At 34.8% G+C, this 15,194-nt stretch overlaps 1 protein-coding gene across 1 annotated transcript in view; it reads left to right on the top strand.

Annotated features, from left to right (window-relative positions):
- LOC136042225 (small integral membrane protein 8-like) overlaps window positions 1-15,194 on the top strand; it is a 19,782-nt gene extending 4,588 nt beyond the window's left edge. Inside the window, exons 2-3 of the mRNA XM_065727164.1 lie at window positions 10,119-10,232; window positions 14,987-15,194. Of these exons, the coding sequence (XP_065583236.1) occupies window positions 10,119-10,232; window positions 14,987-15,142 (270 nt within the window). The 3' untranslated portion in view covers window positions 15,143-15,194. The remainder of the gene's footprint in view (window positions 1-10,118; window positions 10,233-14,986) is intronic.

Below are 15,194 nucleotides of genomic sequence, written 5' to 3'. Positions count from 1 at the left end.
AATATTCCTTGAAAGCTTCATCTTAATACTCCTAGCTTGAATAGTAGCAATAATTGTTGTAGCATTAGTAGCAGTATTTACATATAACCTTTGGTTTCTTCAACATCCAGTGCTGAAAGTTCCAGCTTAATATCATCAACCATCCCTAAAGCATTTCTGGTATGTCCACTTGACAACCTGTGTCAATTGTGTTTTGATTGCATTGCATTGTGTGTTTTGATTTAGTTCCATACAGTTTCAATATTTCCTGAATTTTTCGCCTTAATACCTTTAGTTTTAGTAGTAGGTGTAGTAATTATTGTAGTAGAATTAATAGCAATAGCCTTAGCTTTAGTGGCAGAAGTACTAGTAGAAGCAGTAATATTAGCAGTTGCATTAAGATGCAAATATTTTCTTTTGGTTAGCTCAAAATCCCCCACAACAAGTCCTGTCAGTTTGAACTTCACATACTAAACTGTTCCTAAGATATTGCTGTTATCATCTATTGATAACCTGCATACAGACAAAGTTATGTGATTCAGTTCACCTAAAAATTTCTCAAAAATTTCATCTCTATACTCTTAGGTATAGTTGTGATAGTAGTCATGGTAATAGTATTGGCATTACTAGAAGTAGTATTAATAGTAGTAGCTGGAGCACTAGTAGCAGCAGTAGTATTAACATATTGTTAAACATCTCTCTTCTTGAGACCTAGAAGTTTCAATTTAACATGATTGCTATTGCTATTACGTTGCAGATATGTCCTTTAGATAACATGTTTGTTCATATACTTCTTGAAATTTTGGGCTTGTGATAGCTGCTTTGTTGAAATAAATCTTATTTTATCTTATAACATGTTTGTTCATATACTTCCAGAAATTTTTATCTCAATACTCTTAGCCTTGAAATTATTTGCAGTAAAAGTAGTTGTTGAAGTAGTAGTAGTATTAGTAAATATCGCAGTGATAGTAGTACAGCCATTTTGGTCAATGATCTTCCCCTTTAAGCATCTCTGGAAGCTCTAACTTAAGACTCAAATCAGTTCTTGAGATATTCTCTTTTGGCAGTGTACATGCTCATAGCATCTTTTGGTTTATTTCAAAGTTCCCCTCAATATTATAAATGGAGTAATGTGTAGTAGTAGTATTAGTGGTAGCAGTAGTAGTTATGGTAGTTGTCAAGACCTGGAAGTTTCAACTTAACACAATTAGCCATTGCTATTACATTGCTGATGTGTCCTTTTGATAACATGTTTGTTCTTATTGAACAAACAATGTTTTCGAACCTCCCCTGAAGTTTTCTAAAACTTTCACCTTAATATCCTTAGTGTCATAGTTACAGCAACTGCAGAGGTAGTATTAAAAGTATGCATATGATGCCTTTTGCTAGTTCAAAATCCACAAAAACTTACCTTGAAAGGTCTAACTTAGTGAATATAAGCTGTTCTTGAGATATTGCTTTGTACCTTTTTGAAAATCTACATGCTCATAGTTCATTTTGACTTACTTCATCATCAACTTAAATATTCCTTAAAAGCTTCATCTTAATACTCCTAGCTTGAGTATTAGCAATAATTGTCAGAGCATTAGTAGCAGTATTTGCATATCACCTTTGGTTTCTTCAACATCCCCTTTAACACATGCTGAAAGTTTCAGCTTAATATCATTAACCATTCCTAAAGCATTCCTGCTGTCCACTTGATAACCTGCCTAGACATTGTGTCTTTTTATTTAGTTCTATACAGTTTTAATATTTCCTGAATTTTTGCCTTAAAACCCTTAGTTTTAGTAGTAGGTGTAGTAATAGTTGCAGTAGAATTAATAGTAATAGCCTTAAGTTTAGTGACCGTAGTACTAGTAGAAGCAGTAATATGAGCAGTAATAGTAGTATGAGTAGAAGCAGTTACATTAGGATGCAAATGTTTTCTTTTGGTTAGTTCAAAATCCCTCACAACAATACCCTGTTAGTTTGAACTTCACACACCAAAATGTTCCACAGATATTGCTGTTACCATCTATTGACACCTGCATACAGACAAAGTGTTGTGATTCAGTTCATCTCAAAATTTCTTGAAAATTTCACCTCCATATCCTTAGGTATAATTGTAATAGTAGTCACGGTAGTAGTATTGGCATTACAAGAAGTAGTATTAATAGTAGTTGCTGGAGTACTAGTAGCTGCAGTAGTATTAACATAATGCCTTTTGGCTAGTTAAACATCTCTCTTATCAAGACCCAGAAGTTTCAACTTAACACAATTAGCCATTGCTATGACGTTCCTGATACGTTTTTTTTTATAATAATGATAAACCTTACATTACTAGTCAGTTAAAAAAGACATGTGAAGCTAACTCACTGTGCAAACATATTAAAGAAGAAATACATAAATCTACTTCTGTATATTACAAATTTAAAGTCAAGGATTTGTTTTCTATAGTGGTATAGTGGTACAAAGTGGTACAAAATTATAACAAAATTTGTGGGAAAACACATAATAATATAGATGTCCATTTATAAGAAAAGCCTCTTGTTATAGCTAATGATCTGAATAAATTTCTGTACTCCATAGTTCAAAGCCTCCCTTTCCTCTCTACTAATGCTGCTTATGATCTGTACTCCCAATTTTCCTATTATTTTGCCTTCAGATGTTGAGGCAAAAATTAAAACATTAAAAAGTGCAATACCTGTCCACTAGACATCCCAAATGTACTAATTAAAGCCTTTGCAGACATTCTTTCAGAACCTTTGTGTGTACCTTTTAATGAAATTACCTCTACATAGCAAACAAGATTTTGCTGGTGTCCGGCCCATGACTCTTACTCCGTTTTTTTCTGAGTTATATGAAAGCTTTTTAGCTGATTGGTTGGAAGTAAAATAATCCCAAATGTTGACCAAAGGCAATTCGGAAATTTTTGCTCAACTTCTACCACACACTATCTTGTTCACGTTTTGGACACTATGTGTAATAAACTTGAAAAACCCAATACCTGGCTCAATGTTACCGCAATTTAATTACAAAAAGCTTTTGATTTAATTACCCATAATATCATAAGTAAAAAAAAAAAAACAACTAAAAATGACTTTCTAGTTGACCCCTATATAATGAGAATAATTTTGTCCTTTCTTTCTAATAGAATGCAAGTCGTCAAACACCTGAATGTATATTTTGATCCCCTCCCAATTTATAATGGTGTGCCCCAGGGAACCCTCTTAGGCCCAATTTTATTTCTTAACATGATAAACAGTCTTGGTGTTGATTCTCAGATAGATGGAAATTTATTGATGATTTAACTGCCTTAGAAAAATGCTTAAAAAATCTAAAACGTAACCTAATGGACGTCTTGGAATCAATATCAGATGAAGCTGTTGCTAGTGATATGAGAGTCAACCCTTTAAAGTCAACAGTTTTGACAATTAGTAGCATATACTATATATTAACAATGAACAAGTTGCCTAGCTTAGAGCCTCCTAAGGACTGTAGGGAGGCTGAAATCCCCAAGCTATGCCCCAGGACATAACTTACAGCCCATGCCCCTGGAGGCTTGTGTCCACCCTGAAGGCTTTCTGTTATGCTCTTACGAAAATTGTAAACAGAATGGCTTTCTTACAATTTCGTTGGATGCTTTTGGGGAAAAGAGGGTATTGGGGGGGGGGGGGGCTAGTTCCTCTCCATCACTTTTGACTCTTAAAGGGAACTAGAACTTTACTCTTCCAACCATATGAGCCTCCTCCATAGTTCACCAGAGCATTTCTTCCATATAAAAACCTTATATGCCTCCAGGGCATAACTTACAACCCTTTTGCCAAGACTCTTAGGGGTTTTGTCAACCCTGAAGGCCTCGTTATGGGATCTTTGGAATATTTCCTGAACGAATGAGTATTTCAAAATTTACATTGGATGCATTTGGGAAAAATAGACAGTAAGGGCTGGAGGTAGTTGCCCTCTGATTACTTTGATTCTTAAAAACAACACTAGGACTTCTGATTTCGAATCCAATGAGCCCCCTCTGAAATTTATGTGACCAACCTTTCCATAAAAAAACAGTATGCCCACATTGCTCTTTACTTAGGCGGCGCTACTGTACAGTTTATGAGTAAAGTTCAAACATATATACCTTTCTCAATAATGTATACATATGTAAACAATGAACAAATTGCTTAACTTACAGCCCTTCCCTGAGGACTCTGGTGTGGTTGACACACCCAAAGACATAATTGCTGGACCTTTCAATAATGCTGAACAAAATAAAACTAAAAATTTTGATTAGATGTGTTTTGGGGAATAATAGGCTTGCTGGGGAGGGGCTGGTTACCCTCCATTCACTTTTGACTGTTAAAAAGGGCACTAGAACTTTCTACTTCCATTCAAATGAGCCCCATTAAATTGAAGTTTATATGACCACTCATGTTATAAAATATCCAATTGTTCAAAATATCAAGTTAAATAATTTTATATCTATTCACTATCAATAAAAAGCTTTCATCCCTATTTTGAACTGTTTTACTTTCATTATTTTATAAAACCGTATATGCCCTGGGACATAACTTGAAACCCTTGTCCCTGGGCTCTTGGGGGTTGTGTACACCCTGAAGGCAATGTTGTATGCTCTTTGGACTACTGTGAACAAAATGGTTATGTCACAACTTTGATTGGATGTGTTTGGGGAAAAGAGGGTACCAGAGGGGGTAGGGGCTAGTTGCCCTCTGTCATTTTTGACTCTTGAAAGTAAACTTTAAATTTCAGTAAAATGAGCCTCGTACAAAGTTCACACAACCACCCCTTCCATAAAAACCCTATATGCTCCCTGGGCATAACTTACAACCCTTCCCGCCACACTTTTGGGGGTTGTGTCAACCCAAAGACCTTGTTATGTCGTCTTTTGACTGTTTTTGAACAAATTGTTATCTCTAAATTTCTATCGGATGCATTTGGGAAAAACAGGCCATAAGGGGGGAAAGGCTAGTTGTCTTGCAATCACATTGACTCTTAAAAAGGGATCTGGAACTTCTGATTTCCAACCCAATGAGCCCCATCCAAAGTTTTTACGACCATTCCTTCCTTAAAAACCTTATATGCCCCTGGGGCATAACTTACAATCCTTCCCCTTGGGGGCTGGTTTCCCTCCAATCACTTTTGCCTATTAAAAATGGCTCTACAACTTGCGATTTCCAGTTGAATTAGCCTCTTTCGAAGTTTCTAGGACAACTCCTTCTATGCAAAGTGCCTTGGTCTAAGACAAACCAAAAAATAATACTTGTGTCCACATCACTCTTTACTTAGGCAGCGCTTTTGCACTGCCTATGATTAAGTGCTTCAGTGCTAGAGTTTTTAATTTGTTCATTAATACATTTCAGTCAAATGTACATTCAAATTCAAAGCAGAAAACATGAACAGAGAATAAGCATACATAAATTAATAATTAAATAACCAAATAAGTTCTATGGTAAGATGAAAGATTTGTTAAATTATCATACTTCAAAGAGGTCTTGAGGTGACTGACTTTATTTTTGGCTGGCTTTAGTGCAATTTTCCCTTTTGGACAAAAACAAACATTTAAAATCATCTTGGGGATCTCCCTTGGAAAAGTACCTACACAGTGGAAGTGATTCATTAAAATTGTGGGGAGTAGAACAAGTATTCCTTTTGATTTTTGTCTTAACAATGTTACGAAAACTGTGTTTCTCCAAAATTAAGAGGGTGCACTTCTGTTTCCCCCCCCCCCAATTAGATACAATAAAAATATTCAAAGTAAAATACAGAATGAGGGAAATTCCATGTCCTACCTTTCAATGGTTGTCACTGGTCTCGAAACCAATTTCAATGATTGGGATTTTTCTCCATGATCAATGATTGAGATTGGGTTGTGGAGAAAGGTAAGATTAACGATACTTTCTTTCAGTACAATACTTTCTTGCAAACATGTTTTAAGTTTCTTTTCTGTTTTTTGCAGCTTTCGTTTTGTTTTGAATTATCCACTTCTTTTTATTTATAAGCATGCTGAGCCAAAGAGCTTACAAATTTGCCAGTATGTGTTTTTTTCTAATATGTCCTGAACCACAATACTCTGAAAACACTTTAAAGCCTTAAAGCGCTAAAGGCAGTACAAATGAAATCTGACTTTTTAAATTGACTGAATGGAAACTTAAACAACAACAAAAAATGTTTTAAATTGTTTTAAAAAATTAGGAAAATTAAAAAAACTGAAATATTTAAAATGTTTTTAAAAAATTAACTGTTTTTAAAAATTATTTAAAAATTAAATTGTCTAGAAAATTTGTTTTAATTAATTATTTTAAACAATTATAAACATACTGAAAAATAGTTCAAAAAATTTAAACTGTTTTAAAATTGTTTTAAAAAATTAGGAAGGACCAGTAATGCTGTTTTTGATAGAAAAGAACTCAATGTGAATTTATGCAGTTTTAGCACTTAGTTGGTGCCAAGCTTGAAAATAAGAGACGCATGTGAAAAATCAACAGAAAATAAGTGAAAAAAATGTATCATCACGCTTTAGAAAGTGAAACTTTCCTGATTGCTAAAGACAAACACTGTCATTAATTGTTAGTAAACTGGGCAAATTGCCAGTGGTTTAGTGAATAAAATCATTGAAGAATAGAACCCTAACATCTCGCTCCATAGAAATTGAAGATAAATGTGTCTATCATTATATGGCTGAAACTGTAAGTTGCTTTAAATTATTCAGGACTAAATAGCCCAAATTATGAGGCAGTTGACTTGGCCTACCAGCAAGAAGAATTATCCCATTTTTCTAAATATGTATCCCTTTCGTTTTTATGGCACTTGGTATTAACCAAGTGACATATAGCAATCGTCAATTCTTCGGTCTGTCTGTCTGTCGGTCCCGGTTTTGCTACTTTAGGCACTTCCAGGTAAGCTAGGACGATGAAATTTGGCAAGCGCATCAGGGACCGTACCAGATTAAATTAGAAATAGTCGTTTTCCCGATTTGACCATCTGGGGGGGAGTGGGGGGCCGGTTAATTCGCAAAAAATAGAAAAAATGAAGTATTTTTAACTTATGAGTGGGTGATCGGATCTTAATGAAATTTGATGTTTGGAATGATATTGTGTCTCAGAGCTCTTATTTTAAATCCCGACCGGATCTGATGACATTGGGGGGAGTTGGAGGGGGGAAACCTAAAATCTTGGAAAACACTTAGAGTGGAGGGATCGGGATGAAACTTGATGGGGAAAAATAAGCGCAAGTCCCAGATACATGATTGACATAATCGGAACTGATTCGCTCTCTTTGGGGTATTTGGGGGTGGAGTAATTCTTAAAAATTAGAAAAAATGAGGTATTTTCAACTTACGAACGGGTGATCGGATCTCAATGAAATTTGATGTTTAGAAGGATATCGTGTCTTAGAGCTATTATTTTAAATCCCGACCGGATCTGGTGACGGGGGTGGGGAGTTGGGAGGGGGAAACCTAAAACTTGGAAAACACTTAGAGTGGAGGGATCGGCATGAAACATGGTGGGAAAAATAAACACAAGTCCTAGATAGATGATTGACATAAACGGAACGGATCCGCTCTCTTTGGGGTAGTTGGGGGGGGGGGGGGGTATTTCTGAAAAATTAGAAAAAATGAGGCATTTTTAACTTACGAACGGGTGATTGGATATCCATGAAATTTGATATTTAGAAGGATATCGTGTCTCAAAGCTCTTATTTTAAATCCTGACCGGATCTGGTGATATTGGGGGAAGTTTGGGGTGGGCAAACCTAAAATGATGGAAAACGCTTAGATTGGAGGGATTGGAATGAAACTTGGTTGGAAAAATAAGCAGAAGTCTTGCATACGTGATTTACATAATTGGAACGGATCAGCTCAATTGGGGGGGGGGGGGGTAATTCTGAAAAATAAGAAGAAATGACGTATTTTTAACTTACGAAGGAGTAATCGGATCTTCATGAAACTTCATATTTAGAAGGACCTCGTAACTCAGATATCTTATTTTAAATATCAACCGGATCGAGCCTAATTGGGGGGGGGGGCAGTTGGGGGGACCGGAAATCTTAGAAAATACTTAAAGCGGTGAGATCAGGATGAAACTGGATGGGAAGAATAGAAACCTGTCTAAGATACGTGGCTGACATAACTGAACCGGATCTGCTCTCTTTGGTGGAATTGGGAGGGGGGTAATTTTGAAAATTGAGGTATTTGTAACTTACGAAAGGGTAACCAGATCTTAATGAAATCTGATATATAGAAGGATCTTGTGCTTTAAAGTTCTAATTTCAAATTCCGACCAGATCCTGTGACATTCGGGGAAGTTGGAGGGGGAAACCGGAATTCTTGGAAAACATGAAAATTAGGGTATTTTTATCTTACGAATAGATGATCGGATCGTAATGAAATTTGATTTTTAGAAGGAATTGATGTCTCAGAGCTCTTATTTCAAATCCCGACCAGATCTTTTGACATTGGGGGGAGTTGGAGGGGAAAATCTTGGAAAAACACTTGGAGTGGAGGAATGGGATGAAGCTTGGTGGATAGAATAAACAAGTGTCCTTGATACGTGATTGACAGAATCGTACTGGATTCGCTCTCTTTGGGGGAGGTCGGGGGAGGGGTTCAGTGATTTGGCGAGCTCGGTGCTTCTGGACGTACTCGGGCGATGAAAATTTGTAGGTGTGTCAGGGAGCTCCACAATTTGACTTGATAAAGTCGTTTTCCCAGATTCGACCATCTGGGGGGCAAAAGGGAGAAGAAAAATTAGAAAAAATTAGGTATTTATAACTTACGAGTGGGTGATCGGATCTTAATGAATTTTGATATTTAGAAGGACTTTGTGACTCAGAGCTCTTTTTTTAAATCTTGACCGGCATTAAGCCTCTTGTTTTTCTTTTTAAATCAATCTATTGATTCATAGAATTTTGTTAGAGCTCATACCATATGATCTATTGGCTCTTAGCTCTTCTCGCCTCGTCACAAGTGCCATATCAGCTCTTGTTCAACTCTATTTTCATATCAAAAGAATACTTATTTGATTCAGATTCTGAAAATATCAGTTTATTGCTAAACTTTTAATATGAAAAGCACAAATATTAGATTTACTTTTTGCTCCAGACGTCAAAACTTTGCGTTTTTTTTTGGTGTCGTTAACCTTGCACTTGTTCTCCCAGTTTAGCTCCATCCCATGACTATCTAATCATGACTTTTAAATTTAATTTACCGGCTGTGATTCTACGTCGTTAGATTCAGCTTAGGGCAAATTGTCTTCCAGTCCAAAACAGGCAAAAAACGTTCGACAAAAATAAAATGATAGTTGGTCCTGATAGGCGGTATATTTGTCCCCTTTGTAAAGATGATGATGATGAAGACTTGGATCATTTTCTCCGGAAATGCCCGGTGCTCTTGGATTTAAGGGAAATTTATTTGCATGAGATTAATTTGATGCTTTCGGGTATTCAACAAAATAGTAACCCAACCACAATATTTTGAGTGGGAGTATATATAGGTAAATCCTTAATAAGAAGAAAAAGTTTTATATGATTAATTTCTTTTGTAGTTAGATTAGGCACTTTTTGCGTTAAATTCTGTTTTTTGTGCGTGTTCGTACTGTTGTTAATTTCCTTGCTTGTTTGTTATTTATTTATATTTTTGTGTGTATATGGCCCACGGGTTTTTGAAATACACCTATCTATCTATCTATCTAACCTCACCGAACCTTACATATTCTAACCTAGCTGGTTATCGTCGAACCTTGCATTAAATTGAAATTGAAAAAATGAATGACAAAGTTGGCTAAATTCAAGTAGAATAAAAAAGGTATTTCAGGTATTCACTGGCGAATGTCAACATTCACCAATTTGCGGACATTCACGGTAATTGATCTAAAGCGTCAATTCCTGGAAACTAGGGGACAAGGCCGGATCCAGTGAGCTAATCCACGATATTTCTGCATTTTCAACAAAAATCTGATGTTTTTTTAATTATTATTTTATATATATATATATATATATATACATATAGATATATATATATATATATATATATATATATATATATATATATATATATATATATATATATATATATATATATATATATATATATATATATATTCAAGAAGCTCTTTAAAAGATATTTTAATTGTACTACTCTTTTATAGGGAATGCAAAATGACAACAGAAACACCAAGAGATATGCAGCATCAAGTGGGCCAAACAGATTCCAAGTAACTGGATTGTTCCGTGCTTTGAATTTTGAGCTTTTTGTAAAGCCAGTAAGTTTTTTTGGAAAGATTTTATTGCTTAAGATTTTGGGAAGCGGGGTGCTATTTAATGATGATTTTTGACTTGAGTTAGTTGAGTTAGTGATGCGAGACGTCGTATATGTGTAATAATGTCACGAACTGGAACTGTTTTGTGATAAATATCACCGCGCACTCAAGTTTTTCTGCATTAATATCCTGACTTTTTAAGCTTTTGCTGTTGTGCTCTGCAGTAGCATATGGTACTATTATAGGCAGTTTCACTTTTTCTTGATAAAACTTTCCACAATTTCCAATATGTAATTGTAAGAAGAAGCAAATCCATAGCATAAAATGATGAAACCTGTTTTGAATTTAAGAATGGAAAATCATAATTTTTTTTTGTATTTATAAATCTTTTCCAAAAATAATCTTAAGAAAATAAATAGTTTAATTGATACTTCGGTTAATTTAACCTTGATGACAATCCTTGTTCTTTCATGAGAATTATACTTCCATTTACGAGTCCCTATTTATCATTATTTAAATTTGTTTTACTTTTTATTATGAAATTATAAATAATGCCTATTATATAATGATTTATCTATATTTTTTATATTTTATCTATATTTATAATTAGGCAAAATATAATATTATTGGGCGATATATTATTTGACGAAATCTAAGTCACAAAAATTATCTGTATATTTTCCCAGCTAGTTGGCAAATAAATAAAAAACAAGTTTTTTCAACTGAAAGCAAGGAGTAACACCGAAACTTAAAACAAACAGAAATAATTACGTATATGAGGGTGCTGCCCCTTCCCCAATGCCTCGCTCTTTACGCTAAAGTTTGAGTTTTTGCCCAAATTCTTTAAGAATGACTCTTGAAACATAAGGATCGCTTAATCAGAATAATAAGCCTTTTAAATGTTTTAAAAACAACTGTGGAAGGAAAGAGCAACGTATTGAGGAAGGGCAATTCCCCTCAAATATGTAATAATTTCCGTTCGTTTTAAGTTTTGATGTTGCTTCTTACTCTCAATTGAAAAAACTTTTTTTTTTTTTAATTTAACTTCTGATCGTTTTAATTAATGCCGGGAAATCTGCCCCCCCCCCCCCCTCTTCATGGAAAATTCCTCCCTCTCACAATAAATCCCTCCATGGAAAGTTCTTCCCTCGTAAAATACCCCACCCCAACAGAAAAATGCCCCCAGACAATTCTATTCTAGCTGAAAATTCCCCCCGGAAAATTTCTTGCAGACGATCCCAGCTGGAAAATTTTTCTCAGTATACTGTCTTTTGATCCGAAAAATCTCTAGTAGAAAGTTGCTCCCGCAGAAAATTACCGTCGGAGAATTTATTCCGTGGATAACTTCCCCATGGAAAATTTCTCCCATGGAAGAACCCCCTCCCCCATACGGAAAAAAATACTCTAGACAATTCCAACCCGGAAAAATCCCAGGAATAATGTTTTAATCCCGGAGATGAGATTTGGGGATTATTTTGTAAAGAGTGGTGGAAGGGGGGCTAGATGTCCTCCCGTCTTTTCGGTCACTTGAAATGGTCTCTAGAACTTTTAATTTCTGTTCGAATGAAGCTTTTCCCGATGTTCTAGAATTATTGGCTCGATGTAACCACCACTGGGAGAAAAAGAAATAAAAACGCATCCTTGATCATTCATCTGGAACAAAAAAAAAATATGAAACTGCACATTTTTTCAAACAGGAGCAAGGAACTTCTACTACAGGGTTCTCGGATAAGCTGAATCTGATGAAGTGATTTTCATTGACTTTTAAGGGGTGTTCGCATCTCTTAAAAAATCAGACAGATATTCTCGGGCTCGTAGCTTTTGATGGGTAGCCGTAAACTTTGTGAATCTTATGTATTTGGAATCAATATAATAGGCCGATTCTTTTGATGATATATCTATTGATATCAAACTTCTATTTTTTCGAGTTTCGGTTACTAGTGAGCATCGTCGCTCGTTATTTACAGTTCATTACCACGAACTGTTTGATATGTTACGTTACAATGTTTTTCTTTTTTTTTTTACATTATTTATGTTTTTCATGGATATTCAGGTTTTTTTCATATACTCGATTGAGGAGCTTTCTATATTTTACTTGAACAACGAGAATTATGAATTAAGTGATGAATTACTTTGCATTCGCTGTCTTGTCCCTCAACTTGTTATGTCCACTTTTTTTTTATATCGAGTCAACAATACCCATATTGCATCCTAGTTTAGCCTAAGAGCAAAATACTAGTTCTATAAAAAATAAATCGAAAATATTGAAATTCGGTTTCTTTTTGAATAATAGTAGTAAAATTCTGCACATCAAAGACCTTGAAAGATCTAAAGCCGAACCAGCCAGCAATGACAAAAACCAAGAGAGAGAAAAATCTCACGATGAAGAAAACAAACGGGACTACCACCAGTAGAAGGGAAAGACAAATCTAGAGTGACCCGGATATTTTGCCTCAACACTAAATCCGGTCACTCTAGATTTGTCTAGATATTTAAAAATATCTAGAGTGACCCGGATATTTTGCCACAAATCTACACAAATCTAGAGTGACCCGGATATTTTGCCACAAATCTACACAAATCTAGAGTGACCCGGATATTTTGCCACAAATCTACACAAATCTAGAGTGACCCGGATATTTTGCCTATATGGAAAAAGGCGTCCTCAACACTAAGAAACAAAGAAAAAATTAAAATAACCTAAAATCAAACTAAATCGAAAACCAAGAAATAAAAACAACAAATATCTACATATACAATTGTCGCTAATGTAACTGAACGTCACATAAGCTAAATAGAGTCGTTTCAGTAGGAACACCAAAGCAACTGTATATTATGAAACGAGTATGAAATCAATTATTTTGTTGCAAAATAATCCTATTGCCTGCTACTACTGCTGCAAGTCTCCTAGGTCTTGTATTTAATCCAGTTCCTTGGTGATTTTGTAAAGCTTTATTACCCTCATTAGCTATTGGTTAACTTTTAAGGGGAGTGTTACAGGGGATCTTCGAATTGTGTGTAATGATCAGGGTGGTAGAAAACGTGTTCTGCCATACCCGAGACAAAAGTTCCAAGAGGCTTGCTATATTTCAGAGCTTTATCTGTTGGGTTACATTATTTGTCCGGGTAGACTGTGGAATTTCATTTGTTGTATTATTACGTTTAATGTGTTTATTTTCTAGCATTTCGATTTATGAATTTACTTGGATAACTATTACAAAATAAAATATTTTTTAAATTCAAACATTCTGAATCACGATATTCCTGGGAATAAATTCTAAAATTTCTAAATTTTAAAATCCAAACTAATGAAATCTCAACTCCTCTTTTCACTGAAACTGGGTGGCACAAGTTAGAATTTAGATAGCTAATCCTTTGTATAGGTTTTTTGTATATTGAGAAAAGCAAATGGTTTTTAATTAGCAAAATGTCAAGAAATGGTAGCTTGTTATTTTCTTCAGACTCAACTATAAATTTAATGTTTTTATCAAAGTTATTTAAACGTTCAAGAAAAAGATTGAAGGATTCAAATCTGTGGTTCCAAATACAAAATACATCATCCATGAATTTACCCCAAGCACGGATTTGTAACTCATAACAATCTGTCTCTGAGGTCTGTATAATCAGCAAGTGTTACAGTTATGAGCTGTGATTATTAAAAGAGCCCTGTTGTTACTTTGGGTTCTTTATTAACATTTTTCTTCGAATTAGTCAAATCTTGGCTCTGAGGCCTCTGTTTTAACCACGGTGTTTCCTGTATTTCGGCTCTATGAGTCTTAATCTGAAAAGCTTCCTTTATCATTTGCTTCAGATATGAATGTAGTTTTTAAAAACTAAGGGGTTATTGATTTCTTTCAAGCCATGGGCTTGAAAGAAACTGTTGACTGTTGCTCATTACACAACAGCTAAAAGGTGGGGAATCCCAAAGAGTTGTGTCTGGTACCACTTTTAAATAATTTGTCTTAACAATAAAAAACTTTTAAATAATGCTAAACTTTTAGTAATACTAAGTATTTTAGTACTTTTAGTAACCACTTTTAAATAATAAAGGAATAATAATTCCTTAAAAATAACTTGTTGTAATCCCGGAAGTCACGTTTACTGCTGCTCGACGGAAAAAAACTCATGCTCTTTATGTGTTCTTGGTCCGATTTTTTGCTTTTTTTTCTCTCTGAGTTAGGACGTAGCTTGTTTTTATATCTAGTCCCGAAATTCTGTAACCTTGGATTGACTCTTTGACTCTTCTTGCACTTAGTCCAGATTAAGTTCGCTGTGAAACTAGGAAGATTGTTTTTCTTTGTTAATCCACTATCATCGGCTTTTTAAAATGTTCATGAAATTCCATCATATTTCGCAGAGGTAATGTATATCTTTTTTTATTTCTGCTAGCAACACTAATCTATTGAAGCCTGGAAGGGGTGTTGACAGAAAAGGCTAAAGGGACTAATGAGCCAAAGTGGTGTGTAGTTGCACACCAACTATGAGAATGGACGTTAGGGAGTATTCTTTTTTTTGGGGGGGGGGGGGGGGGTAGTGTGTAACTAAAGTTTAAGTAATCTGAGTCAGGACTTGAATTTTTTTTCACAAAGTTATATCTTTAGTTTTTTTTTTTTTTACTGAATCATGATTTCACTCTTTATTTAACTGGATAAGAAACTAAGTCACTTTTTCAATTTTTCACTGCAACTGCACAGCTTGTTTTCGCAATTCGTCGGCTCGTAAATATTGATCACACATAAACTCAATTTTATTTTTAGAATAAAGTTGTAATGGCTCTTGGGCTAACAGCCATATCTGGATGCTTAATTTATCTGGCCCTTATGAAGAGGAAATACGAATCACAAGGCTATTACGTTGCTGTGAATGAAGATGGCTCTGAAGCATTTCAGAAAAAACGGTCTAGATGGGAGTAATTAATCTTTTGAATTTTCTTAGTTTTTCATTAAACGGATTTTCTTATAAAAA

Source organism: Artemia franciscana, unplaced genomic scaffold (assembly GCF_032884065.1).
Source record: "Artemia franciscana unplaced genomic scaffold, ASM3288406v1 PGA_scaffold_87, whole genome shotgun sequence".
Lineage (NCBI taxonomy): Eukaryota > Metazoa > Arthropoda > Branchiopoda > Anostraca > Artemiidae > Artemia > Artemia franciscana.
Note: the sequence above shows the minus strand (reverse complement) of the source record. Positions and strands in the feature narration are given on the sequence as shown.